Source organism: Chelonoidis abingdonii, chromosome 11 (assembly GCF_003597395.2).
Source record: "Chelonoidis abingdonii isolate Lonesome George chromosome 11, CheloAbing_2.0, whole genome shotgun sequence".
Lineage (NCBI taxonomy): Eukaryota > Metazoa > Chordata > Testudines > Testudinidae > Chelonoidis > Chelonoidis abingdonii.
The window spans coordinates 5,313,818-5,339,060 of record NC_133779.1 but is presented as its reverse complement, the minus strand read 5'-3'; the positions used below and the strand labels follow the sequence as shown (position 1 = coordinate 5,339,060).

Sequence of the window (25,243 nt, the reverse complement as noted above, 5' to 3'; positions counted from 1 at the left end):
ATTAAGGTTGAACAAGAGTACTGGTGAAGTCGGTTGGGGCCATGCTATCGGATGTGGGACCAGCTGCTCTGCCTGAAGGGTTAAAAATCACCCAGGTGGAGGGGGTGGGGCCTGTGGCTGCGATAAAGCAGGCATTTTAGGCTGGGCTGACGGCTGGGGAAGTGGCCTGCAGCTGCGGGCGTCCCAGACGATTCAACTGATGGCCCTATAAAAAGCAGAGAAGCAGGTGGGAGCTTCTGCACCGACTTGCCTCCTGGAGGTTCAAGTAAAAGGCTTTTTATGCTAATGTGCCTAACTCCGCCTTTTCTCTCCTTCAACACCCCCGCCAGCCAGGGATTACTCTTCTATTTCTGCTTTTTTTAGTTCTTTTGTTCGTATATGTAACATCGGAGGCCCGCGCCGGGGTTAGGATAACAGTCTCTCTGCTGTTGGTAAGGTGAGATGGGTTCCGGGCTGGTAGGAGCTCCGATACAGTAGGGAAAAGTGGTAGCTACTGGGAGTGAAGACAGGAACTTCGGGACAGGGTGTGGGATCTGGGTGATTAAAGGCTCCAGGCTGAAAGGCCCCAGGCTGCAGTGCCATTAGCAACATTTGTGATTTTAAGTGGCTAACACGGTAGTGGAGTAAATAAGTTGCATTGAGGGTAGGGCCAAGGCAGCAGGTCCAAACCCTCCTTGCCAGTGATGAGTGGCTGATACTGCAGTCTGCCCCAGGGCGTGGGGCTAGATGATGACTGGCAGTAGCCAAACACTGAGGCAAGATGGGGATAGAAGGTGGGGGTTTCCCAGGAAGGGGAGACCCTGAGCAAAAGGGGTTACTGCCAGGGGGCAGCACCCCATGTAAAAAGGTACTGGGGTCTAGGGAAGGACATGGGGGCCAGAGGACAGATGGATCACCGGCCTGCAGAGGGCGCTCCAGAGCTGGAATCAAGCTAATTCCCAGAATAGACCAGCAGGAGGTGCTGCAGGGGTGAGTCCACTTGTCTACAGGCCATTACACTAATTGAATCTATTTTCCCCGTTAGTATCCTCACACCTTCTATGGGTCATCTCGATTATCACTTCAAAGGGTTTTTCTTCTCTCCTGCTAATGATAGCTCATCTCAATTGATTGGCCTCTTACAGCTGGTATGGCTACTTCCACCTTTTCATGTTCTCTGTATGTATAAATATCTTCTTGCTGTATGGTCCAGTCTATGCATCCGATGAAGTGGGCTGTAGCCCACGAAAGCTTATGCTCAAATAAATGTGTTAGTCTCTAAGGTGCCAGTACAGACTAACACGGCTGCTACTCTGAAACCTTCCATTGATTGGTTCCTCGTAATAACTACTTATGGTAAACAATCTGTCCCACCTTGTATTTAGCTATGACCCTCTGCCTGCTGTCCCCAGACCAGAGGAAGAGCTCTGGGGAGCCCCAAAGCTTCTCTCTCTCACCAGTGGAAGTTGGTCCAATACAAGATGTTACCTCTCTCACCTCGGCTCTGCCATTAAAGAGCCAAAGGCTTCAGAAACCAGGTGGAATCAAGTTGTAGCAAAAGTAAGGAAATTGCGTGGCCTGTAAAACACAAAACCCAGGCAGCGGCTCAAGGCAGAGACAGGAATAATGAAATCGTCAGCGAGCAAATGGACTGTTGGCTGCAAAGCAGCCAAAGGAGAATTGTTCTTGTAGAGAAGCCAACCCATCGGGCCCAGGCAGATCTGTCTTCATTTAAGCTGGGCTCAGAACAGTAAACAAGGATTGCACAAGAGGACTTACGGAGGCTGAAAACGGAGAACGTGAGAAGCTTTCGTCAACATAAAGTGGTACCGATCAAGTCAGTTTAGTTAAGATAAGGGGAGATCATACACAGCAGAGAACAGTTTACAGCAGTGGTTCTCAGCCAGGAGCACATGGAGCCCTGGGGGCACACAGAGGCCTTCCAGGGGTCACATCTCATCTGGATATTTGCCTTGTTTTACAACAGGCTTCATAAACAGCACTAGAGCAGTCAGTAAAAACTACAATTTCATACAGTCACCGGGTCAATGCTCTGGAACTACTTCATATGAAGCCAGTCAGGACTCTGGGGGACCCTCCTCTCTCTGAGCAGACTGTTTCCAGGGCAAGAGGTTTACACAGCTCTGACCTCGAAGCATTCAGCATCCGCTTCCACACTGAGTCCGCCCAGGCGGGGCTCCTGGGGAAGCCAGAGGGCCCTGCACCCCAACTCTGCAGTCAGGCGTGACTCTCAGCCAGCCAGTAAAACAGAAGGTTTATTAGTTGACAGGAACACAGCGTAGGACAGAGGTTGTTAGCACAGAAATCAGTGACTTTCAGCCAAGTCCATCTTTGGGGGAGGGGGGAGGGAAACTGAAAGCCAGGGCTCTGGCCCTCCCCTTGTGCCCCAAGCCAGCCGAGACTGATCTGCTTCCAGCTGCCTGGCCCCTGCCCTGCCCATTGCTCCTCCTCTGGCCTTTGTCTCACTTCCTGGAGTCCCAAGAGTCACCTGGTCACACCCCCCTTCTGGCTCTCAGGTTACTAAAGGGCAACCAGAGCATCCGTGTAGGCAGCTGGAGCAGCACCCGCAAGAGTCACACCCCCTTATTCCCACCACCTGGACATTGGCCCAATACACAGGGAAACTGAGGCACACTCAGCATTCATGCAAAACAGTAAGACTCACCTAGGCTAACATGCAATATAACAAGAGAGAACCTCCACTTCGTCACACAGACAATGACTGGTTTACACCGCTCTGCATACTAGACACTGAAATGTAAGTACGAGATTTATATTCCAACTGATTTATTTTATAATTAGATGGTAAAAATGAGAAAGTCGGCGACTGGTCCATACTCGCGTGGCTGTGACGCTTTTGTATAGTTAGGTCTGATTTAGTGGTGAAACGCGGGGGGATGCCAGACGATCAGACTCCTGAAAGGGATATGGTTGTCTGGGAAGATTGGAGCCATTGGGTTATGGTACAAATGTAAGTAGCTGTTCCGGCTAAAGCAACTGGCTCTGCTTTGCGTGTGTTCTGCTTGACTGTAACTGATGGAGATTAAACATAATTTGGCCTCTATTCTCTTTCCCTCCCCTTATGGTCCTGAATCAGAACTCCTCTGTCAGGCACCATTCGGCCCTGCCCCGGCGGGGTGGGACTTGGAGCGCAGATTAGAGCACCCCAGAGACAGGTACCTGGTTTACAAACATCTCTTCTCTGGGAGGCTCTTGTCATATGCTGGAGTGCACCGCCCCCTGCTGGCCAAAGTGGGAAAGAGACCCCACAGGAATCCCAGCCATTAAAGCCTTCATCCCTGGCATGCAAAGGGTCAGGCTCAGTGTCAGCTCCTGCCTCTGCTCCCCACAGCACCCCCTGCTGGGAGAGGCCAGGAGTGGAGTAGCCAGGAGCTCCCCCCCACAGCCAGCTCCTGCCTCTGCTCCCCACAGCACCCCCTGCTGGGAGAGGCCGGGTGGGTAGCCGGGGGTCCCCCCACAGCAGCTCCATGCCCCGCTCCTACAGGCGCCTCTGCTGGCGAGGCAGGGCAGGTAAGCTCGGCGGCCTCCACTCAGGAGAGCTCCTCGTGACTCCCCACAGGCCCCTGTGGGGAGGCTAAGCTTAGGCTCGGCCGTGCTCCCTTCCTCGCACTAGCGCGCCTGTTCGTTTTCCAGAGCAACACTAGACCAGCCCCCCCTTGCTGGGAGGGTTTGGTCTGGCTGGTGTAGGGCGCATGGGGGTATCTGAGCACTGCCTGGGAGCTTGGGGCTCTGCTCCTTATGCTTGCAGTGCCCAGCTGGATGGGTCATTCTTCGCGCCTAGGACCCCGTGCGTGGGTCACCTCAGCGTCTTCGAATGGGTCCGCGAGCGCACCACCCGGTCTCTGGCTTCGCGCTCCTCGATTTGTGGGCTCTGACTCGGGCTTCGGCGCCCAGCCCGACGGCTGGGCGCCGGTCTCGAGTGTTCGTGTGGTGCGCTGTCTAACATAGGTCGCGGCAGAGCCTTCCGGTGTGTGAGGACACATGCTGGTTGTTTTCCAGGACTGTGTGGCACCAGAATCGCAGGGAGCCTGACAGCGCCACCAGGACATCAATGGCCCCCGGCTGCTGATCAGACCCCCTGGGATCCTCTATATTAATTGACCAGGTGTTTGGACAAAATGCTGGAACCTGGTTCCCCGGTCTCGGAGTAGTGGTACGAACTCATAGGCAGGTTCAGGCCGATGGTCATACCAAGTGACAGTGCATGGATCACAAGCCACAGTCCCAAAGCAGGAATTCATCGAGGAACGCCGTCAGCTAAGCCTGTAGCATACAGAAGATCACAATTCGATACGGACATTTAGGTCGCGCGGCCCGCCAGCCAGATTCGAGTGTCCCTGGCCTCTCCGGGTCTCGGGTCGCTGTGTGTCTGTGGTCGTAGTCGCAGGCCCGGACGGTTAGGTGGCGGCCCCGCGTCTCGCGGTCGCTGGTGTGTTGGCCGGCGCCGGGGCCTCGGGGCCACCGGGTCGTCAGCCATTGGGTCGAGGTTGTGTGTCTGGCGCTGGCGCCGGCCCGACGGGGCCCCGGTCTCGGTCGCTGTGTGTCTGGGTGGCGCCAGGCACGACGGGGCACCGGTCTCGGTTGCTGTGTGTCTGGGTGGCACCCGGCCCGACGGGGCCCCGGTCTCGGTCGCTGTGTGTCTGGGTGGCGCCCGGCACGACGGGGCCCTGGTCTCGGTCGCTGTGTGTCTGGGCAGCACCTGGCACGTCAGGACTCCATCTCTGAGCTCTGAGTCCCATATGCACCAACACAAATAACCCTAATAACAACACGCTGATCCTGATCTCATGCTAATGTTACAGCCGTGGTCACTCCTCCGGGCCAGGTTCTCCTCCAATTTACAGCAGGGTTAATGGGCGTGACGCTGCATCTGCCCTGCTCCAAGGGAAAGCAGAGTCAGACCGTTTGGCTTGCTCTAGCTCCTTTCAGATGAGGACTTGGAGCCCTTAGTGAACATTTAGCTGACAGCCTCAGAGCAAAATGGGTCAGCATCAGCAGCCTCCATTATAAAGATAGGGAAACCGAGGCACTTCTCCAAGGTCACCCAGCAGAGTGAGGAATAGAACCCAGAAATCCTGATTCCCAGCCCCCCCACGCTGTAACCACTAGACACCACTTCCCTCATGGAGCTAGGTGTAGAACCCAGGAGCCTAGACACACGGCCCCCCTCTAACCATTCACTCTCACTGCCTTGCTGCTCTGCCATGCATGTGCCCAGATAAGTGCATGGCGCAGGACTGGTAAAGAGGATGGTTGGGGGCCAGTAAGAGATTTAAAGGCAGCACCTGTTGCATCTTAACAGCCCGTGTCATACCAAGGTGCCCTGGCAGGGGGCAGTGACTGAATCCAGCACCACAATACCAGGAAGGGGAGAGGCCACCCCCAAGGCACGGGCAGCCCTGGGCAGGCCACTGATGCAGAAGGCGAAGGCAGCGCTGGTGTTGGAGGAGGTGGCAGCCTGCGGCTGTCCCAGAGGAATTCGAGCTGCAAATGGCCCGCTCCGTCATACAGCATGGAGGCAGCGTGTCCGGGGGACAGAGCTGGGGGCACTGGGAGTCGGGACTCCCAGCCCAGGTCTGGGAGGAGAGTGGGGCCTAGCGGTTAGAGCGAAGGCCGGCCTGGGATCTGGCTCTGGCTCTGACACTAATATAGACGGCTCACCAGGCAGAGTGCATCATTTCAGCGGTTGAATTCCTAGCCGAGCGTGGGGGGTGGCACTGGGGGATCGGAGCAGAGGTTGGCTAGGAGCACGGCCGTCTCCTCTGCATCCCGGCAGCGAGAGACCCTCCCCAGAGCTGTGGCCACGTCTGTGTAGCACTGGTCGCAGCAGGGCCCCATCCCCACCCAACTTACCCAGGCAGGCCTCCCGCGAGGCAAGGGTTAACCCCGCACAGCCGGCCCGGCTTGCCAGCAATGAGCCCTTTTCAGTTTGCTCAGTCCTGCGTGCCCTGGCCTCTTGGGAAAGCCGTGACCCTTGGCTGTTCTGTTCTCTTCTCTCCTCCTGTCCATTTGGGCCCGCTGCCACCCATGGGACACAGCCCCCGCCCTGGGGTTAGCAAACACAAAGAGGCTTTATCCGGCTGTTGGACTGGGGAAGGGGGCCAAGGACTTCTGTTTACATTGCCATTAAATAAACAGACTGCGCCGGGGGGGCTGTGCGTGGGGAGGGGGATGCAGTGGTTAAAATAAGGGAGAGATCAGGGGGACCCCACTGCAGAGAAGACGAAGCTCCCTTGAGAACGCGCACCCTTGCTCTGGGGAAAGGACATTTCTTTCCAAGTCCATTTTGTGCTGGCGAAACGGATGTCCAATCTGGTTCCCATCTGGATCCAGTGGGGAGGGGCGGAGTCTGACGGTTCCCCCACGTCACGAGTTTGCTGGGTCTCCCTGGTGTCACCTGCCACAAACCATCCTGAAGGGACCACAGAGTCTGAACTCTCTACCCGGCTCTGGGCCCAGATGCATGTAAGGAGAAGCTGGCTCAAAGCCAGGCTTCGGTCTCAGCCCCACAGGAGCAATGTTTCAAAGTTTGCCACTCCGGCCCCGTCTGCCCCTTGATTTACCATCAATAATAAATAATTTGTGTTATAGCAACATCAACCAACAGAATGAGAGACAGTCCCTGCCCCAAGGAGTGTTGGCAGGCAAAGGGTGTGAGGGGGAAACCAAGGCACCGAGTGGGGACATGACTCACCCACGGGCACCAGAAGAGCTGGACCTGCGTCCGGCATCCTGCAGCAACTGAACCCCAAGGTTAGACTTTCCCTAGAGAGACAAACGCGTTGATGGGAGCATTGGTCAAGCCCTATGCACTGACAAAAGGCTGTTTGAGATCCGGCCTGTTAGGGGGCTCCACCAGCCATGCCTTTGCCCTGTAGATGCCCTTCCCAGCTCCTGAATCCCTTCCAAGTGTCCCCCTGGAGTACCCAGCCTCCTGATCCCCACAGAAACCCCAGCTCTTGGCCCCAAAGGAGCCGTGTTCCCCAGTACACCAGTGCCCCCCTAGCCCCCTGTTCCTGCATCATGCACGGTGCTTGCGGTCAGTTCCACAAGGACATTTCTTTACAGGCCAACTAGAGATCCCGCCAGGAACACTGGGGAGCAACGGGAACAAACAGTGAGCTACAAAGCCAATGCGTGAAAGGTGAACCAGAGCCGACACTTAGCTACTAGTTCCCTTTCCCGGTGCCTCAAGTCACCTCCAATTCTCACCCCAATGTTCAGCCTTTCGCAGCATTTGCTGGCCCCCGGGAGCCAGGATCCCGTCCTTCAGGTCCCTCCACCCTGCACTGTACCGGATCAGTCTCTCGTTTTTATTGTCTGCCAGGTGCTTGTAGCCCTGTTGGTCCCAGGGTATTAGAGAGGTAAAGTGGGGGAGGGAATCTCTTTGATTGGACCAGCGTTTTGGACACCAAAAATCATGGACTGGGTCTGTGGCTCATAACAACTGTCGGTAACCCACTGGCCCTCCTTTGTCCTACGATTGCTGAGGTGTTAGCTGCCTCCTTTCCCCTGGCGTGGTCCCTTGCAACACTTCGTACACTAAACAATTGGTTCCACCTGTTATTCGGCTGTGCCACCCCAAGCCCCTTTTCCCAGCCCTGGAGAAAAGCACGGAAGCTGGTCTCCCTCACCACCAGCGACTGGGCCAGTAAACGATATTCCCTCTCCCAACCTGGTCTCTTTTATCTTTAATCCCAGCCGGGGTGATCCCCTCCCTGTCCTTTCCTTCCTTTTCACTTCCAAGCGGTTGCCGTGTTCGTAGTCCGTCTTTGATGGTTTTCCGTTGACTTTTCTGGGCCGGTATAAGGGTGGACAGTTGAGCGATACATTCTGTAACGGGCTAGCCAGCGATGAGGGGCGCAATTCCCTCCCGCTTGACTGGGCCCTCCCTGAGACCTCTCAACCGCTTTTATTTGCAGGGCATATTTTCCTGTACAGTTACATTATTCCTTAACTATCGTCTTCATGCACATCTCACAATGACTATGAGTGGGACCCTACGAAATTCACGTCCATTTGGGTCAATTTCACGGTCTTAGGATTTTTAAAAATCGTACATTTCAGGATGATTTAGTTGGGGATTGGTCCTGCTTTGAGCAGGGGGTTGGACTAGATCAGTAGCTCTCAAACTTTCTTACTGGTGACCCTTTTCACATAGCAAGTCTCTGAGTGTGACCCCCCCCATACATTAAAACACTTTTTTTTATATATTTAACACCATTATAAATGCTGGAGACAAAGCAGGGCTTGGGGTGGAGGTTGACAGCTCGTGACCCCCCAAGTAATAACCTCGCGACCCCCTGAGGGGTCCCAACCCCCAGTTTGAGAACCCCATGACTAGATACCTCCTGAGGTCCCTTCCAACCCTGATATTCTCTATGATTTCAGCTATTTCAATCTGAAATCTCACGATGTTGTAATTGTAGGGTCCTGATCCAAAAAGGAGTTGTGGGTGGGGGAGGCCGGTTGCAAGGTTATTGGAGGGGGGTTATGGTACTGCTATCCTTACTTCTGTGCTGCTGCTGGTGGCAGCGCTGCCTTCAGAGCTGGGCAGCTGGAGAGCAGCGGCGGCTGGCTGGGAGCCCAGTTCTGAAGGCAGAGGCTCTGCCAGCGGCAGCGCAGAAGTAAAGATGGCAGGTATGGTACTGCCACCCTTACTTCTGCCCTGCTGCCTGCATTGCTGGGCCTTCAGTCAGCAGCTGCCATCCTCCGGCCGCCCAGATCTGAAGGATAAAAGCACACAGAAGGCCAGATTTCAGGGTCCATGATGCATTTTTCATGGCCATGAATTTGGTAGGACCCTAACTATGAGCGTGAGTAAGCTGAGACCCCACACCGTGAAAGCAGTGTATTAGGTGTAACGAGTTTGTCAGGTCTGAGTTGCCGGTCGGCACCCATGGGCTCTGTGTCACAGGGTCCCACTGCCACGGTTGCCTCAGTGAATTCCAGGGCATCCCAGACATACTGCCCAGGGCCAATGCCGAAAGCAGGGGATTTTGGGTAATGTCCTACTGCCAGGCCTTGCATTGTGGGAAGGGGAACCCAGCAGGAGCCTAGCGACACGAGCTCCATGGCAATGTCACTGACATCGTAACAGCGGGATCAGGGGCCATGAGTGGCATTCGGACTGGGGAATGCTACTAGAAAAATGCCAGGGTGGGGGACTGGCTGGCTTGGGGTGAGGGGACAGGGAATGGGACATGGGGTCTTTCCCCGCTAGGGGGCTCTGGCTCTGATCCGGCCTCAGGGTGGGGGACTGGCCGGCTCAGGGGCAGGGGGTGGGGAATGGGATGTGGGGTCTTTCCCCTCTAGGACTCCCATGGGGAGTCTGCTCCGGCGCGGTCCATGCCACACATGACCAGCAGGGGGAGCCAGGAGCAAAGCTCTGTCTGTGCAGGGCGCTGGGGGATGCGTCAGGGAATTGGCTGCGTGAGGCCGCGGGGGGCGGGGGGAATGGGGGGACAGATGCTGAGCTGTGAAATCCTTCCCGAGGGGCTGAGAAGGCGTGGAAGGGGGCGGGGATGGCTGTAGGGGCGGAGGAAGGGCTGAGAATACAATCCTGCTGGCCAGGGGCACCAGCTGCTACAGTTAATGCTCCCTGGCCGGGGCACCGTTGGGGGAAGTTCACAGCACCTGGGTCCCCAGTTGGCCACTAAGGGAGCGCTGCCGTGGGGAAACTCACAACATTAGAGTTCTCGGCTGGGCACTGACAGGACACTGCTGTGGGGAAGCTCGCAGTGCTGGAGTCTTTACCTGGGCACCACTGAGAGGACACTGTTTTTCTCAGGCTCTATAGTTCCCAGGCAGGCCAGACAAGGGTCACTCAGGGTGGCTCTGTCCTGGCTTTGCCACATGCTTTTAGGAACGACACCTGGCTGCCTTTCCCGGAGTAACTTTACTGTGTGCACAGCACAAGTGATCCTGGAGGATCCCAAAGCATCTAACCAGTGACACAGAGAGATCCCTTACCCAGCACTGAGATGCAGCCACCTCTGAAGTGCGATGTGGCAATACAGAGATCCCTCACCCTGCACTGAGATGCAGCCACCTCGGGGGTGAGATGTGGCAGCTATTTATTCTTCGACCACACGCCCATTGTCCTAATTTCTTTGGGCTGAGAGAGGGCAGCTGTTTAGACCAAGACTGCTCACCCAGCGTTAAAACATAGTAATCTCTAGGACCGGGAAGGGCAACTGTTTGACACCCCTTCCCCTGCATGACAGTTTAGGACAGGAAGTGAAGAAGACTATAGGTGATGGAAGGATGGACTGATGCGTGTGGGAGGAGGTATGGATGGATGGATAGATGGACCGATGCATATGGGGGGTGGACTGATGCATGGGGAGGGGGCTGGATGGATGGACCAATACATAAGGGGGATGGATGGATGGATGGATGGAATGATGTGTTTTGGGGGGATGGATGGACCAGTGTGTATGGGGGGATGGATGGACGGATGGACCAATGCATGGGGGGATGGACTGATGCATATGAGGGATGGATGAATGGACCAATGCATAGTGGGGCAGATGGATGGATGGACCTTTGCGTATGTGGGGATGGATGGACCAATGCATAAGAGGGAGATAGATTGATGCGTAGGGAGGATGGATGGACGGATGGATGGATGGACCGATGCATGGAGGGTGATGGACCAATGCAGGGTGGGGATGGATGGATGCATACTGAGGATGGATGGATGCATAGGGGGAGGGATGGATGGATGGATCGATGCGTGGGGGGCAATGGACCAATATGTGGTGGGGGGTGGATGGATGGATGGACGGATGCATTGGGGGGATGGATGGATGGACCAATGGGGGGGGGGATGGATTGATATGGGGGGATGGACGAGTAGGGGGGATGGATGGATGCATGGGGGGTTGAATGCATGGATGGATGGATGGATGGACCGATGCTGGGGGGGCGATGGATCGATATGGGGGAGTGGATGGACGAGTACGGGGGATGGATGGATGCATGAGGGGTTGAATGCATGGATGGATGGATGCCTAGTGGGTGGATGGATGGATGTATAGGGGGATGGATGGATGTATAGGGGGGTTAAATGGATGGATGGATGGATGCGTAGGGGGATGGATGGAAAGATGTGTGTGTGTGTGTGCGGGGAGGGGGAATCCTGCAGTTTCCCGAAGAACCCCTAATATCCCCACCCCGGGCCGGCCCGGTCCTGCCAGCGAGGGCGGGTGTGTGTGTGGGCCGGGGGGGACCAGCTTCCTCCTTTCATTAGCAGGGAAAGTTCTTAATGACTTGGCCGGGGGCTGGGCTGGCCCCACCCCACCCTGCATGATGTCAGGCGGCTCCCGGCGAACGCACTCGGCTGAGAGCCGCTCAGTGCCGCGGGGACCCGGCTGGGGAGGCTCCGGCTCCTTTATGCCCCGCAAGCAGCGCGCTTGGGACTCCCCGGGCCAGGGGGGGGTGGGCGGCGGCGGCGGCGGGGGGCCAGCCGGAGGGGCAGGTGTGGCGGAGAAGGCAGCCAGCCAGAGACAATGAGGCTGAGAAGCTGCTGGGTCGTCTGCGTCCTCCTCTTGCTTCAGATGCGGCCCCAGGTGAGTCCCCTCCAAACCCCAGTGCCCCCCTCGGGGGGCTGCCCTTTGTCTGGGAACTTACCTCTCTCCGGAAGCCTGGGTCCATGGGGCAGCCCTTCCCTGGCTTGGGGGAGCAGGGCGACTCTGGGGGGCTGATCCCCCTGGCAGGGGGAACCCACATCCCCCACAGCACAGTGGGGGTCCCTGGGAAGGCCACCCCCCTGTCCAGGGGGAGCTTGGAATTGGAGAGGAGCAAGGGGGTCACTGGCCCGGGTGGGCGCCCCAATGGGTGGTCTCCAGGAGGCGGCAGCTGAGGTTCCTCCCCTCCAGTCCTGTGCCCCCCCCCCCAGATGGGGTGTGGCGTAAATTGGGGTGGTGGGATTTAAAGTTGACACGAGGGCGAATGCTGGGAACCCCAGCTGGGGAGAGCCCATCCAATGGGTCAGACTCCCCTTGGGTCTGTCCACACCCATCCTGCCCAGTGGGCCCAGCCCTCCGTGGGGCACCTGGGCCCTGCCTCGCCCTCGGGATGCCGAAGCGAATTCGGTGCTGGGGAAAGGGGCCCCCTGAATTCTTGTTTCTGCCTGGAGTGGGGGGGGGCAGTGGGGTGGCTGGGCAAACGCCTCTGTGTCCAGGCCGCTCCTTGCCCGTGGGTCTGAGCCCTGCCCAGGCAGCTCTTCTGGCACATTCCAGCCGGCCTCCGCCCGCCACACCTGGGCTGGCTCAGCGCTTGGATGGGAGACTGCCGTCGAAATGCAGGGTGCTGCAGGGAGCTGGGCAGGGGTGCTAGAGGGTGCCATGCTCCTGGAGGGTGCTGGCTTTCAAATGAGACGATCAACCAATATCTTAGTGACCTAAGCGCCCTGCCCGTCGCAGATGTGACCCCAGGTGTCCTGCTGGCTAAATCCACTGTCAGTGATTCCATTTGCCTTCCCCCCTATTCCCGCTGCGGACTCGGATGGAGGCATCTTCCAGGCAGTCCAGAGCTGTTAAACAGGGGCTGTGTCCCACCCCAGAGGTGGCTGCATCTCAGCACTGGGTGAGGGATCCCTGAATAAACAGCAGTTGCGCCTCATGCCAGAAGCAGTTGCACCTTAGCATAGGGTGAGGGATCTCTGTATATTTGTTGCCTTGGGCCTGCTACTCCATCTCACGGAGGGTCCTGTTTCCTCAGGCTGGGCTTGGAGGCTGAGCTTGGGGGGTGCCACCGGGGTCTGGATCTTGGGTTTGGCATCTCCCTGCCCAGAGCCAGAAATGGTCCCCGGTCCCAGTACCTCCTTCCTCTGAGCCAATCTCCCTGGGAGATCAGGGTTTGAGCCCCAGGTCCTGCACAGGCTGGGGACTGGCCAGGTGGGTCTGCAGGGGAATGGGAGACACCCCGGGGGGCAGCTGGTGAGACTCCATCAAAGGCCCAAGTGCCTCTCCCTCCGAGGAAAGCAGAGCAGAGGTGAAAGCAGGCTCATAAAACACCAGCAACGCCCTGCTATTCCCCAGCAGGTTGTTTTCCTTCCGGCGGCGACGTGGTGGGGCCCTGGAGCCCTGGGGCAGAGCAAAATTTGGTGAAGTGGGAACATTGCCTGCCCCCCCACTTTCCTTGCACTCAGCTCGGGGCTTGCCTGGGATCAGAGCTGGAGGTGCAGATGTGAGGGGCGCAGCAGTGGGTGCAGAATGCCTAGACCCACACCCCAGCCCTTTAGGAAGGGGAGGCTCTGTGGGGTTGGCTCCAGGTGTTCACTGTCCTGTGGCAAGGTCCTTAGGTACTGCGTGAGCTGCCTGGGTGTCAGCATCGGTGTTCTCCCCCAGCATTACGCGCTGCATGGATGCTGCGCTGTGCCCCAGAGGTGGCTGCATCCCCATGGAAGAGCTGTCGCAAAGCCCCAGAACTGTGAGGTGAAGCCAGGTCCGGGAGAGAACTTGGCAGCCATCTCTCTGAATTCCCTGGGCTGGGTCCAGCTCCCAGCCCTCAGCCTCAATCCCTAGTAGTGATGCCGGCAGGAGTTTGCCCCTCCCTGCTGCTTGCTTGGGGGCCTGAGATCATTGCGACAGCCCCCCTCCCCTGCATCGCATGCTTAAGTCACCTTGGATGACAGCAGGGGCTGGCAACGAGCAAGGGGCTGCTGCTGTTACTGCAAAGGGTGTGGACATGCCACTGCCTCCCGCTGGATGGAACCAGCACCACTGTGTGTCATGAGCCCTGTACTGCTCAGAGCCGGCAAGGGATTCTCCCTTCACTCCTGCAGCACAATGGGAAGAGCTGGGCTTTCAGAGCTAGGGGGTTCTGAGCTCACAGTGAGCAGGAGGGGAGGTGCGGGGGACTCTGACCCACTGTAACTGGCTCCTCTCCACTTCCAGGTCCCTGAAGCAGCTGGCACTTTCGAGCTGCAGATCCGGCTGATGCACAACGAGCGGGGGGTGCTGGCAGATGGGCGCTGCTGCCGGGGCGGGGCAGAGCTGCCATGTCCCATTGGGGAGCAGTGTCGGACTTACTTCCGGGCCTGCTTGAAGGAGTATCAGCTGCGTGTCCTCCCTGGGGGGCCCTGTGTGCTGGGGGCCGGTGCCACTCCCGTGCTGGGGGGCAACACCTTCACAGCCAAGCCCAGGAGGGGCGCAGAGCATGCAGGCAGGATCACCATGCCATTCCAGTTCGCCTGGCCGGTAAGGGCCCTTGAGCTCTTCCATTGGCGGGCGGGGGGCTGTGGTGTCAGGCTAGGCAGCAGCAGCTCTGGGCTGAGCTGGGTGTGCAAGGGGGAAGGGTTTATCTGGCCTGGGTGTGCTAGGGAGGTGTATTCGGTCTGGGTGTGAAGGGGTGGGGTTTGTTTGGTCTGGGTGTGCAAGGGGGAAGGGTTTATCTGGCCTGGGTGTGCAAGGGGGGAGGGTTTATCTGGCCTGAGTGTGCTGGGGGGATGTATCTAGTCTGGGTGTGAAGGGGTGGGGTTTATCTGGTCTGGGTATGCTGGGGGGGAGGGGTAATCTGGTCTGAGTGTGAAGGGGTGGGGTTTGTCTGGTCTGAGTGTGCAAAGGGGTCTTATCTGGTCTGGATCTGTAAGGAGGAAGGGTTTATCTGGCCTGGGTGTGCTGGGGAAGTGTATCTGGTCTGGGTGTGAAGGGGTGGGGTTTGTCTGGTCTGGGTGTGCAAGGGGGAAGGGTTTGTCTGGTCTGGGTGTGCTGAGGGGAGTATCTGATCTGGGTGTGCAAGGGGAAGGGTTTATCTGGTCTGAGTGTGCTGGGTGGGGGGTGTATCTGGTCTGGGTTTGAAGGGGTGGGGTTTATCCAGGCTGCTGAATGCAGACAGCCCCTGGGGTTCTCCCAAGCTCTCCACCTGGGGCTTCTGCCAGTCTCCTGGGCTGAGCAGCCCCTGGGGACGGGGCCATCCACCGTGCCAGCCCCAATCCACCCATCATGCCTATGCCAGGGGTCCCCTCCAGAGGCTTCATTCAGAGCAAGGATGGGTTGGGAGAGTGATCCTTGCTGTAAGCCGACCAGGGCTCACAGAAGGTGTCTGTTGAGCTGTCATGCCAGCTGGAAGCAACAGATGTGGAGAGGGGAGCAGGGTCTGGTAGTTAGAGTGAGGGGGCTGGAAGCCAGGACTCCTGGGTTCTATCCCTGCTCTGGGAGGGGAGTGGGGGCTAGTGGTTAGGGCTGGGTATCAGGACTGCGAAACTATGTTGCTTACCTCTCAGGCAATGGTGCAAGGAGGCCCCCAGGAAGAGGGTGGGGTGGAGCTGTGGAGGGTGGTGCATCTGGTCTCTCGTCTCGCCCGGCACCTCAGGAGACTGTGGCAGATGCTAAATCTCTCTCCATCTGTATGAATTAGCGGGTGGCCTAGTCTGCTCTGTGATTTATCGATCCTGGGCTTCATCCAGCTCCCGCCCCCCTGGGCATCCCAGCCCTTTGCTCTCCCGCTTTCATTCCAAAACCACTTCCGTCAGGCAGCGTTATCAGGTGTCGCACGCAGCCCCCAGCACAGAGCACGAGACAGTCCCTGCCTTGAACAGCTCGCAGTCTGAATGCACAAAGATTGAGGAGGGGAAACTGAGGCACGGGCAGGGCAGTGGCTCAGAACCTAGGGCTCCCATTCCCTGGGCCATGAGAAGCTGGACCCCATTACAGGGGCTGGATCGATCTCTCTGCTCATGCATTCCCTGCCCTCACCCCTTCTCTGTGGAAGCTGGGGGGTTCCCTGCTACCCTTACTTTGGGACTCCCCTCCGCCCCCACCCAAGACACTTGCAGCTGCCAAAGGAATAGACTATGAACACACACACCCTCCCCCCAGCTCTCTGCATCCTCCTCGCACTGGGCTAGGGGAGCCACTGACACCATCTTGTTCTTGCAAACCTGGCAACAGAACCCAGGCGTCCTGGCTCCCAGCCCCCACCCCCCATTCTAACTACTAGACCCCACTCCCCTCTCAGAACTGAGAACAGAACCAGGTGTCCTATCTCCCCACCTCTGTTCTAACTACTAGACCCCACTCCCCTCTCAGAACTGAGAATAGAACCAGGTGTCCTGGCTCTCCCCCCCCATTCTAACCACTAGACCCCACTCCCCCCGAGTTGGTATCTCCATCCGGCTCTCTCAGATGCCCTCGGTGGAGCTGTGGGCAGAGGGCCGGGCAGAGATGAATGCACACAAAGGGCCCAGCTGATCTGTATGCAGAGAGGCCCATTCTGCCCACTCACTTGGCCCAGGCACCTCCGGCCGAGGGATGCTCGGAGCCCGTGATTCGCCCTGGTGGCATGGGGCTTCCTGGAGCCTTGGCCTTCGGCCTCAGCGGGTCAGCAGCCAGCCCTGCATGACCTTTCCCAGGGCTGGGATCCAACGCTGCTTGCTGATCCCAGCCTGCCAGGAAGGGGTCCTGGGCTCCCGCAGCACCCACGTGCCATCCCCATTCCCCACCGCCATAGGGAGAGGCGGGGGGCTCCCCCACAGCACTGCCTGCTGGGAGAGGCTGGGACTGCAGTAGCCAGGAGCTCCCCCCACAGCCAACTCCTGCCCCGCTCCCTATACCTCCTCCCCAAAGAACCCTCCTCTGCATCCCACTTCCGGCACCCAACCCCCTAGCTGCGCCCCAGGTTCCTGCCCCCAGCGTGGGTTTGAGTTCATCGCCGTTTACTTGGCCATGGCCGCTGCTCAGTGCGGGGCCCCCACTCCCTTAGAGCGTGCCTGAGCCACCGGCTGGCGGCGCTGCCCGGCGCCTTCATGCCACGGGTCCCAGCGCTGAGTCACGGATGTTCACGGGCTGAGATGGGGGTGTGGGCTGGAGGGGGCTGCGGGGAAGAGCCAGAGATAGGGCCTAGAAGCACAGCGCCCCCTAGTGCCCTGCTGAGGTGCTGAAACATGGGGTGCGGCCAGGTAAGGGGGGGACAGCGCCCCCCAGTGCCCGGCTGGAGGTTGCCTTTATAGTGGTAACTGCTACCTCACCATAGGACAGTGTCCCTTTGTAACTGCTCGGTGCAGCCTGCTCAGGGCCAGCCTGTGAGCATACACATGTCAGCGCACACGGGTGTGACACAGGCCAAGGCTGCCCACGCCCCATGGGGAGGAGGTGGGGCTCATCCGGAGCGAGGGCCCTTCCTTGACTCTGCCAGTCGACAAGGCTCCCAGCGGGTGTCTCCGCTGGGGTAACGGGGGTTGCGCCGTTGGCAGACTCAGCAGGGGCCAGGGATTCATTGGTCTGGGGAGATGGACCTCCCCTCTCGGTCCCAGAGGCAGGGTCCCCTGTGCATCACGACTGAGGGGCACCAGCAGAGCTTGGAGGAGGGGAGCCCGGGGTTGGGCTAGCAGGGGGCTGCAGGTCAGGACTGGGGGGCATAGGCAGAGCGGGGGGGGAGATCCCTTGAGGGGACAGAAGCTGCAGGATCTGCCTGCCCTGGGGGAGCAGAAGACCCTCCCTGCCCACAGAATGATGCCCCACGCCCCTCCCCCAGCCTCTGAGCCACCCCACTGTGGCAGGGGCTGCTGATGGACCCTGGGTGGGGCTGGAGCCCGGGGCCCTCTGCAGCGCCAGGCAGGCCCGGCCCTGCATGGAACAGGATTTCTGGCAGATGCCAGCAGTGGGAAGTGGAGCCCGTCACGCCTAGCCCACAGGGCCTGTGTGTCAGATGCTGCCTGGGAAGTGCGGGGCTGTGGCCCCGCTGCTGTCCCTTGCCCACACCCAGGGGGGAAGCAGAAGGTAAATAACTTAATTAAATAACTTCTCTGATTACGAGGAAGACACTTACCCTGCATCCTCGAGCCAGCCGGCAGGGGCACGGGTGTATGGGCTGTAATAGGCCAGGCTAGTGGAGTATGTGTGGCGAGCTTCCCCGCAGCAGTACCCCTGCCGGGGCCTCAGGTGTGGTGAGCTGTCCTGCAGTGGTGCCCTAGGCTGGATCCACAGGGGAGTTCTGTCTGGGGCGAGGCTGCTGGGCATGGGAAGAGCCTGGGGGGTCTGCTGCAGCCCCCCCACCATACACAGGGCTCCCCGCTCCCACCAGACACTGACCAGAGAGTCAGGCAGGATTGCGACAGGGCCAGGATGCTACTAGAAGGGGATGTTGGGGGGACAGTGGGACTGATTCAGGGGTCCCTGGAATATGGGTGAGGGGAAGGGAACATGGTGCTCCCGCCCCTTCTACTCTCAGAGAGTGGGGGGAGGGGATACCAGGCTGGATGGACCCAATGCTCTGATCTGGCACACCAGGGAGACTGTGTGTGTGTGCAAATGCACCACTGCCCTCTCCTGTGTTCAGTCGGACCTGCTGCTCTGTGTGTCACAGCCCCTATACTGCTAGCAGCTCACGGGGAGTCTCCTTTAGTTGGATGGCATTTGCAGCAGCTGAGCTCTGTCCCCAGTGTGGTTGTTCCCCCAAGTTTTACAGAAGCCCCAAGGGGATGGGGGACCCCCCTCCCCCAGGCTCTGTGCGTAAGCATAGATGGGGCTGCAGGGTGTGTCGGGCTGGGAACATGCAATGTCCACGGGAAGGGGGTGGTGGCTCAGTGCCTGTGAGAAGGGAAATCAGCTCAGTCAGTTCGGCTAAAGGCGGCAGCGTCTCTGGCTGACGCCCTCACTGGGCCCCGGGGGGCATTGGCGGGGTGGGGGCAGGGAGCCCCCCGGCGTGGGCCACGCCTGGAACATTACGTGGGCAGAAGGAATGTTTTGGCGCAGGCAGCAGCAGCTGCAGGAGGCGGCCAGGGATTTCTTCAAGTAGAAGCCCCCAGAGTGACTCCAGACCAGTGTGGGGTGGTGAGGTGGACCCTCCTCTTTGCCCGTCTCCTCTCAATGCCCGGGCCCCAGCCAAACACCTTCAAGCCACCTCTCTGGGCCCAAGCGGTGGCACTAGGGCGTAGCATGGGAGAGCCAAGACGGACCTCGCCAGGGGCCTGAACTCCAGCATCTGCCCCTTTGAGACATCTCCCTGATGCTAGACCTGCTGGCAACCTCCATCTGTTAGCTCACCCCTCCACCCCCCTCCCCCACTTGGAATGAACAGAGCCGGGCTTTGCTTCCAACTCTGCTACTGGCCTGCTGGGGGAGCTTGGTCATGCACCCCCCTTGCCTCAATTTCCCCACCAGTGAAATGGGGATGATGATGCTGACCCCCTGGGGACTGTTGTGGTTTATTGGCTGTCTCCCATGCTGTCCTCCGTTCGTGCAGCACCTTGCGCTCCCACGCCGCACACAGCGGGCATGGCACCTCGGTAACAGTGCAGCCACCTCTGAGGAGGAGAGAAGACAATTGCCAAACAACAAAAGGTTGGGAGAAGGGACTCTGAAAATGCCCAGTGATGGTCAGTCTCTTTCCACAGTGGGCAGGAATTCATTGGTGTGGCCTCCCTGCAGCAAATGGGAGCCAGAGCTCCTGGGTGCTATCCGTAGCTCAGGGGTGGGACAGTGGGGGTCTAGCAGATTAGAGCAGGGGGGCTGGGAGTCAGGATTCCTGGGTTGTATCCCCAGCTCTGGGAGATGAGTGGTGTCTAGTGGTTAGAGCCGGAGGGGCAGGGGGGGCTGAAAGTCAGGATGCCAGCTCTGTGTGCCTCAGTTTCCCCAACTGTGCAGTGGGATTAAGGCTCCCCACCCAGCCATGAGAGCCCATAGATACTGAGACAGGAGGCATTAGGTTGCAGGACTGGTCAGTTTCACCCCCAGCCCTGGAATGCTCGGGTCACAAGTTGGGGGGTGGGAGTCGGTCAGTGACAGCTGGCCCCTCTAACCCTGTGCTTTGATCCCCCAGCGTTCATACTCACTGATCCTGGAAGCCTGGGATGCTGACAACATCACCGGCCCTGGCACCCCAGGTGAGGCACCCCAAGTTGGCCAGCTCCCCCACACCCCTCCCCCCGTCCTGGGGCCAGATCGAAGCCAGCACCCTCTAGAGGGGAAATGCCCCATGTCCCATTTCCTGCTACAATAAACCTCCCAGTCCCCAACCCTGGGGCCAGATTGGAGCCAGCGCCCCGTAGAAGGGAAATCCCCATGTCCCATTCCCCACTCCCCTGAGCCAGCCAGTCCGCCACCCTGGGGCCAGATCGAAGCCAGTGCCCCCTAGAGGAGAAAGGCCCCGTGTCCCATTACCTGCCCTCCTGAGCCAGCCAGTCCCCCAACCTGGGGCCAGAACAAAGCCAGCAACCCCTAGAGGGGAAACATCCCACGTCCCATTCCCTGCCCTCCTGAGCCAGCCAGTCCCCCAACCTGGGGCCAGATCAAAGCCAGCAACCCCTAGAGGGGAAACATCCCACGTCCCATTCCCTGCCCTCCTGAGCCAGCCAGTCCCCCAACCTGGGGCCAGATCAAAGCCAGCACCCCCTAGAGGGGAAATGCCCCGTGTCCCATGCCCTGCCTCTCTGAGCCAGCCTGTGTTGGAGCTCCCCACCTGGGAGGGGTGCAGCTGGTGCGGGGCGCATTAGGTTGGGGCAGGGTAGTGATGGGCTCCCCTCTCTGGCAGGTGGGGGGTCCCTGGTGGAGCGGGTGACACGGTCGGGGATGCTGAACCCGGGCGAGGGCTGGCAGGATTTCCAGCACCATGGGCGGGGCACAGCGCTGGAGTACCGGCTGCGGGTGCGCTGCGCCCCCCACTACTACGGTCCCGCCTGCAACCGCCTGTGCCGGCCCCGCGATGACTTCTTCGGCCACCACGACTGCGACGCCGCTGGCAGTAAGGTCTGCCTGGATGGCTGGACAGGAGAGGAGTGCACTCGTGGTACGTGCCAGGGCAGGGGGGGCACGGTGCTCACGGGCAAGGGTAGGAGATGGGAGGCACATGAAAATGGGAGGGGGTGGAACAGAAGAGGGTGCTTAGGGGGGGCACGGTGCCCAGGGAAATGGGAGGGGGCCAAGGAGGGGAGGCATGGCGCCCACAGACAGACGAAGGGGGAGGTGACAGGGGGCATTCCCTGCCCCTAACTCCCCCACTCCCGTCATTTCTATCGCAGCCATTTGCCACCAGGGCTGCCACGAGCTACACGGCTTCTGCGAGGAGCCTGGAGAATGCACGTGAGTCAGAGGGGCCTGCACCTGCTCCCTTCCCCAGCCCCCACCCCCATAATCCTCTTCCACTCCCTCACTGGTTTCCTACATCAGCCACCTTGGGAAGTGGAGGGGACTCCAGGGATGAGATGGAGAGAGAGTGGAGAGGGATGGGGGCAGCTGTTTGGGTGGCTTCCCTGGCAGGCTGCTGGGGTCCCTTCCAGGCTTGTCCCTGCTGCCAGGCCAACTCTCCCCTGGGCAGGATGGGAGGAAGTGCCAACGGCCAGGGCTGCCTGCTGCCTCCTGCCCTTTGGGGATGGAGCGGTTGGCTGGGCAAGGCCCAGGAGGGGGCAAGTGCTGGCGTCAAGTCAGGGAAGGGAACTCCGGGCGTTTTGCTTCGCTGACAAGGCCTGGGGGCTTTGCAAGGCAGGGAAACAGCCCAGGCAAACCCACCCCACCCCATGCAGAGACAGAGATAGAACCCAAGAGTCCTGGCTCCCAGCCCCCTGCTCTAACCACTCAACCCCACTCCCTTCCCAGAGCTGGAGATAGAACCCAGGAGTCCTGGTTCCCAGCCCCTGCCATTTAACCACTCGACTCCACTCAAGGAGCTACCCTCGTCTCCCTGCCCAACTCTCTCCCTAACAACCCCCCTATGGCATCGTCTGACTCTGCAGCCCCCTTCGGACTCCAGCTGCCCCCTACTCTGCCCGTCCCAAACCCCAGGAACCCCCAGGGCCAGAGATTGCTGGGGAGAGGCAGTTGGTCATGAGCAGAGGCAGAACACTCCCCACAAGCAGACGTTCCTGGGGTCCTCAGAGGAGCAGACTCCTGTGGCTGTTGCTGAGGGTGGCTCCGTGCCAGGCTGCCCCCCCCCTTGCCCCCGATGTGCGTCCATCTCTCCCCACCCTGGATCTGTCTGCCCAGGTGTCACTACGGCTGGACGGGCTCCAACTGCGACGAGTGCGTCCCCTTCCCTGGCTGCCTCCATGGGACCTGCACCGAGCCCTGGAAGTGCAACTGCGACACCAACTGGGGTGGGCTGCTGTGTGACAAGGGTGAGTAGCTGGGTGGCTGGGCGTGTCTCGCCCCACAGCCCCCGCCCCACAGCACCCCCTGCTGGGAGAGGCCGGGGCTGGAGTAGCCAGGAGCTCCTCCCACAGCCAGCTCCTGCCCCGCTCTCCACAGCGCCCCCTTCTGGGAGAGGCCAGGGCTGGAGTAGCTGGGAGATCCCCCCACAGCCGGCTCCTGCCCCGCTCCCCACAGCGCCCCCTGCTGGGAGAGGCTGGCGCTGGCGTGGTCAGGGTCTCCCCCACAGCCAGCTCCTGTCCCGCTCCCCACAGTGCCCCCTGCTGGGAGAGGCCAGGGCTGGAGTAGCCGGGAGCTCCTCCCACAGCCGGCTCCTGCGCCGCTCCCCACAGCGCCCCCTGCTGGGAGAGGCCAGGGCTGGAGTAGCCAGGAGCTCCCCTCACAGCCAGCTCCTGCCCCGCTCCCGACAGCGCCCCCTGCTGGGAGAGGCCAGGGCTGGAGTAGCTGGGAGATCCCCCCACAGCCGGCTCCTGCCCCGCTCCCCACAGCACCCCCTGCTGGGAGAGGCCAGGGCTGGAGTAACCGGGAGCTCCCCTCACAGCCAGCTCCTGCCCCGCTCCCCACAGCGCCCCCTGTGGCAGGTTGGCTGGGTTCTCCCGCCCTGGCAGGATGGCAGGGCAGCCCTGGGGTCAGTGCAGTTTGGTTGGAGCTGAGCCAAGCCCTTCTCCCCCCCAGACCTGAACTACTGTGGCTCCCACCAGCCCTGCCGGAACGGCGGCACCTGCACCAATGCGGAGCCGGATGAGTACCAGTGCCTGTGCCCCGCGGGCTTCCAGGGCCGGGACTGCGAGAGGGGTGAGGGGGCAGCGGGCGCTGGACAGGGGGTGGGATGAGGTGGAGGGGAGGGGGATGGCTTGGGGGGGACCCTGGCTTCTCCACCTGTCCCCACGGCTGCTCTCGTGAACTTTGGGGCACCCATGGGGTGCGGGGAGCTGGTCCCTAGGGGCCCCATTGAGATGAAGGCTCTAGGGCCCAGCAGCAGTGGCTGGCACCCTGCAGGGGAAAGATTTGGGTGTTGGGCTCCTCTTGGGAATGGAGGGATGGTGGGGGGCCCTGGTGGGGACCAGAGGAGAGGGAGATGGGGGCTGAAAAGAGGCCTGGAGGGGAATGGAGCTACATAAGAAGGGAGGCCAGGGGGAGGGAGACAAGGGGCATGGGGTTCCTATTGGGGGCTAAAGGGGCCTTGTTATAGGCCGTGGGAGAAGGGAGATGGGGAGTTCAGGGGGCCAGGGGGGAGAGCTGGGGGCCGGGGATGCTGCTAGGGATTTGGGGGTGCCCTGGGGGAAAAGGACTGAAGACCTGTTGGGGTCCTGGGGTGCTGTGAGGAGTCGAGTGGCTGGGGAGAGGGGGACGTGATGGGCTCAGCTGTGGGGCAGGGGATCAGGAAGAGGGACTGGGGGTGATTGGAGCAGAGGAAGCTGTGGGGGTGGGGTTGAGGAGGGGCTGGGGGCTGGGGCTGACCCCACTGGAGGTGGATCCCCCCCAAGGCTCAGGTTGCCCCAAAGCACCATGAGGCAGGATCCCTGACCGGCTTTGGGAGGGAAGGGCCTCCTGCCTCAGGATCGGGCCTTATTCTCAGGGGACTCCCCACCCAGCCGGGCATGCAGCATGGCATGATGCCATGGCTGGAGAGAAGGTGCTGGCCCGACCCGGGGGCCCTGCGGGCCTGGCTGAGCCCATCCCACTCGCTGCGAGGGTGCCAGGGTCCTGCCCTCCCTAACTGCTCCCCCCCTGCAGGGCTGGACGAGTGTCTGCCGGAGCCCTGCGCCCACGGCGGAACCTGCCACCCCCTCCCAGATGGATTCAGCTGCACCTGCCCACCCCAATGGACCGGTAAAACCTGCCAACTGGGTGAGGCTGAGCGCAGGGCACTGAGCTCGGGCACCCCCTCCTGCCCTCCATGCCCTGACACAGCCCCCTGCTCCATGGCACCCCTCTTCTGCTTCCCATGCCCTGACACTGCCCCATTGCACTTCCCTCCTGCCCCCCATGCCCTGACACAGCACCCTGCCCTTTGGCACCCCCTCCTGTTCCCCACATACTGACATTGCCCCCTGCCCCATTACACCCCCTTCTGCCCCTCACACACTGTCACAGCCCCTTGCCCCATGGCAACCCCCTCCTGCTCTCCACACCCTGACGCTGCCCCATGACACCCCCTCATACCCCCACATGCTGACACAGCCACCTGCCCCATGGCACCCCCTCCTGCCCCCACATGCTGACACAGCCCTCCACCCCCCCAGTCACCTCCCCTCTGCCCCCCATACCTTTGTGCCGCCCCTCCCTTTCCTGTGAATCTGCAGCAGGGCACAGTGAATTCTCCCCCGAAACGGGACCCAGGGCTGGATGTGCCCACCCCTGCCCCCCAGCCGTGCAGATCCAAGGACTCATGACCACTTGTGGCCCATCTCTCTTGCCGCCCGGGGCTGGCAGCTTGGACCCTGCCCAGGGCCATAGAGGTGGGGTGGGAGGATAGGGGAAGCCACAGCATCCCTGTGGCAGGAGACAAGCCGCGTGACTGGCACTTGGGGCTGCTCACTTTGTGGTGGCCATTCTGAGCCGGGCGCTGGGCCCTTGGGGGCTGAAAGCCAATGCCCACTGAGTCGGGGGTTTCCAGCAGGACAAGGGCCCACGATCCCCAATCCCCGAGCCAAGGGCTGGACAGGTGCTGGGGGGACGGACACATGTCTGGCCCTTCCCACTGATCCCACCTTCCCACACTGATCCCACAAGGGGCCACCAGCCCCCACTCGACCGCGTTCTGCCCTGACCCCAGCCCCCCGACCACAGATGCCAACGAATGTGAGCAGGAGCCCTGCGTGCACACTCGGGGCTGCAAAAACCTCATCGGGGGCTACTTCTGTGACTGCCTGGAGGGCTGGACCGGCCCCAACTGTGAGACCCGTAAGAAATCAATCAGCGGCCGTGGCTGCGGGGGCCAGGGCAGGGGCCAGGCTGGGGGTGGGAGGGGGCACAGCCTAGGTGTGGCCAGGAGAGGCTGGCTGGGACTGTGGCCAAGAGAGGACAGAGCTGGGCTGTGGCCAGGAGGAGGCAGGGCCAGGCCATGGCAGGGCCAGGCCGTGGCTAGGAAGGTGGCAGAGGAGAGCTGAAGTGCTGCCTTGGAGGGGTGT

The 25,243-nt window shown here is 60.3% G+C and overlaps 1 protein-coding gene across 1 annotated transcript; it reads left to right on the top strand.

Annotated features, from left to right (window-relative positions):
* Positions 1-11,534: 11,534 nt before the first annotated feature.
* LOC116835260 (protein jagged-2-like) lies at positions 11,535-24,836 on the top strand. Its single transcript, XM_075070501.1, has 9 exons — positions 11,535-11,594; positions 13,926-14,228; positions 19,789-19,852; positions 20,500-20,754; positions 20,987-21,047; positions 21,948-22,078; positions 22,785-22,904; positions 23,847-23,942; positions 24,733-24,836. Exons 1-9 carry the CDS (start codon positions 11,535-11,537, stop codon positions 24,834-24,836), a joined length of 1,194 nt encoding a protein of 397 aa, XP_074926602.1.
* The last annotated feature ends 407 nt before the right edge of the window (positions 24,837-25,243 follow it).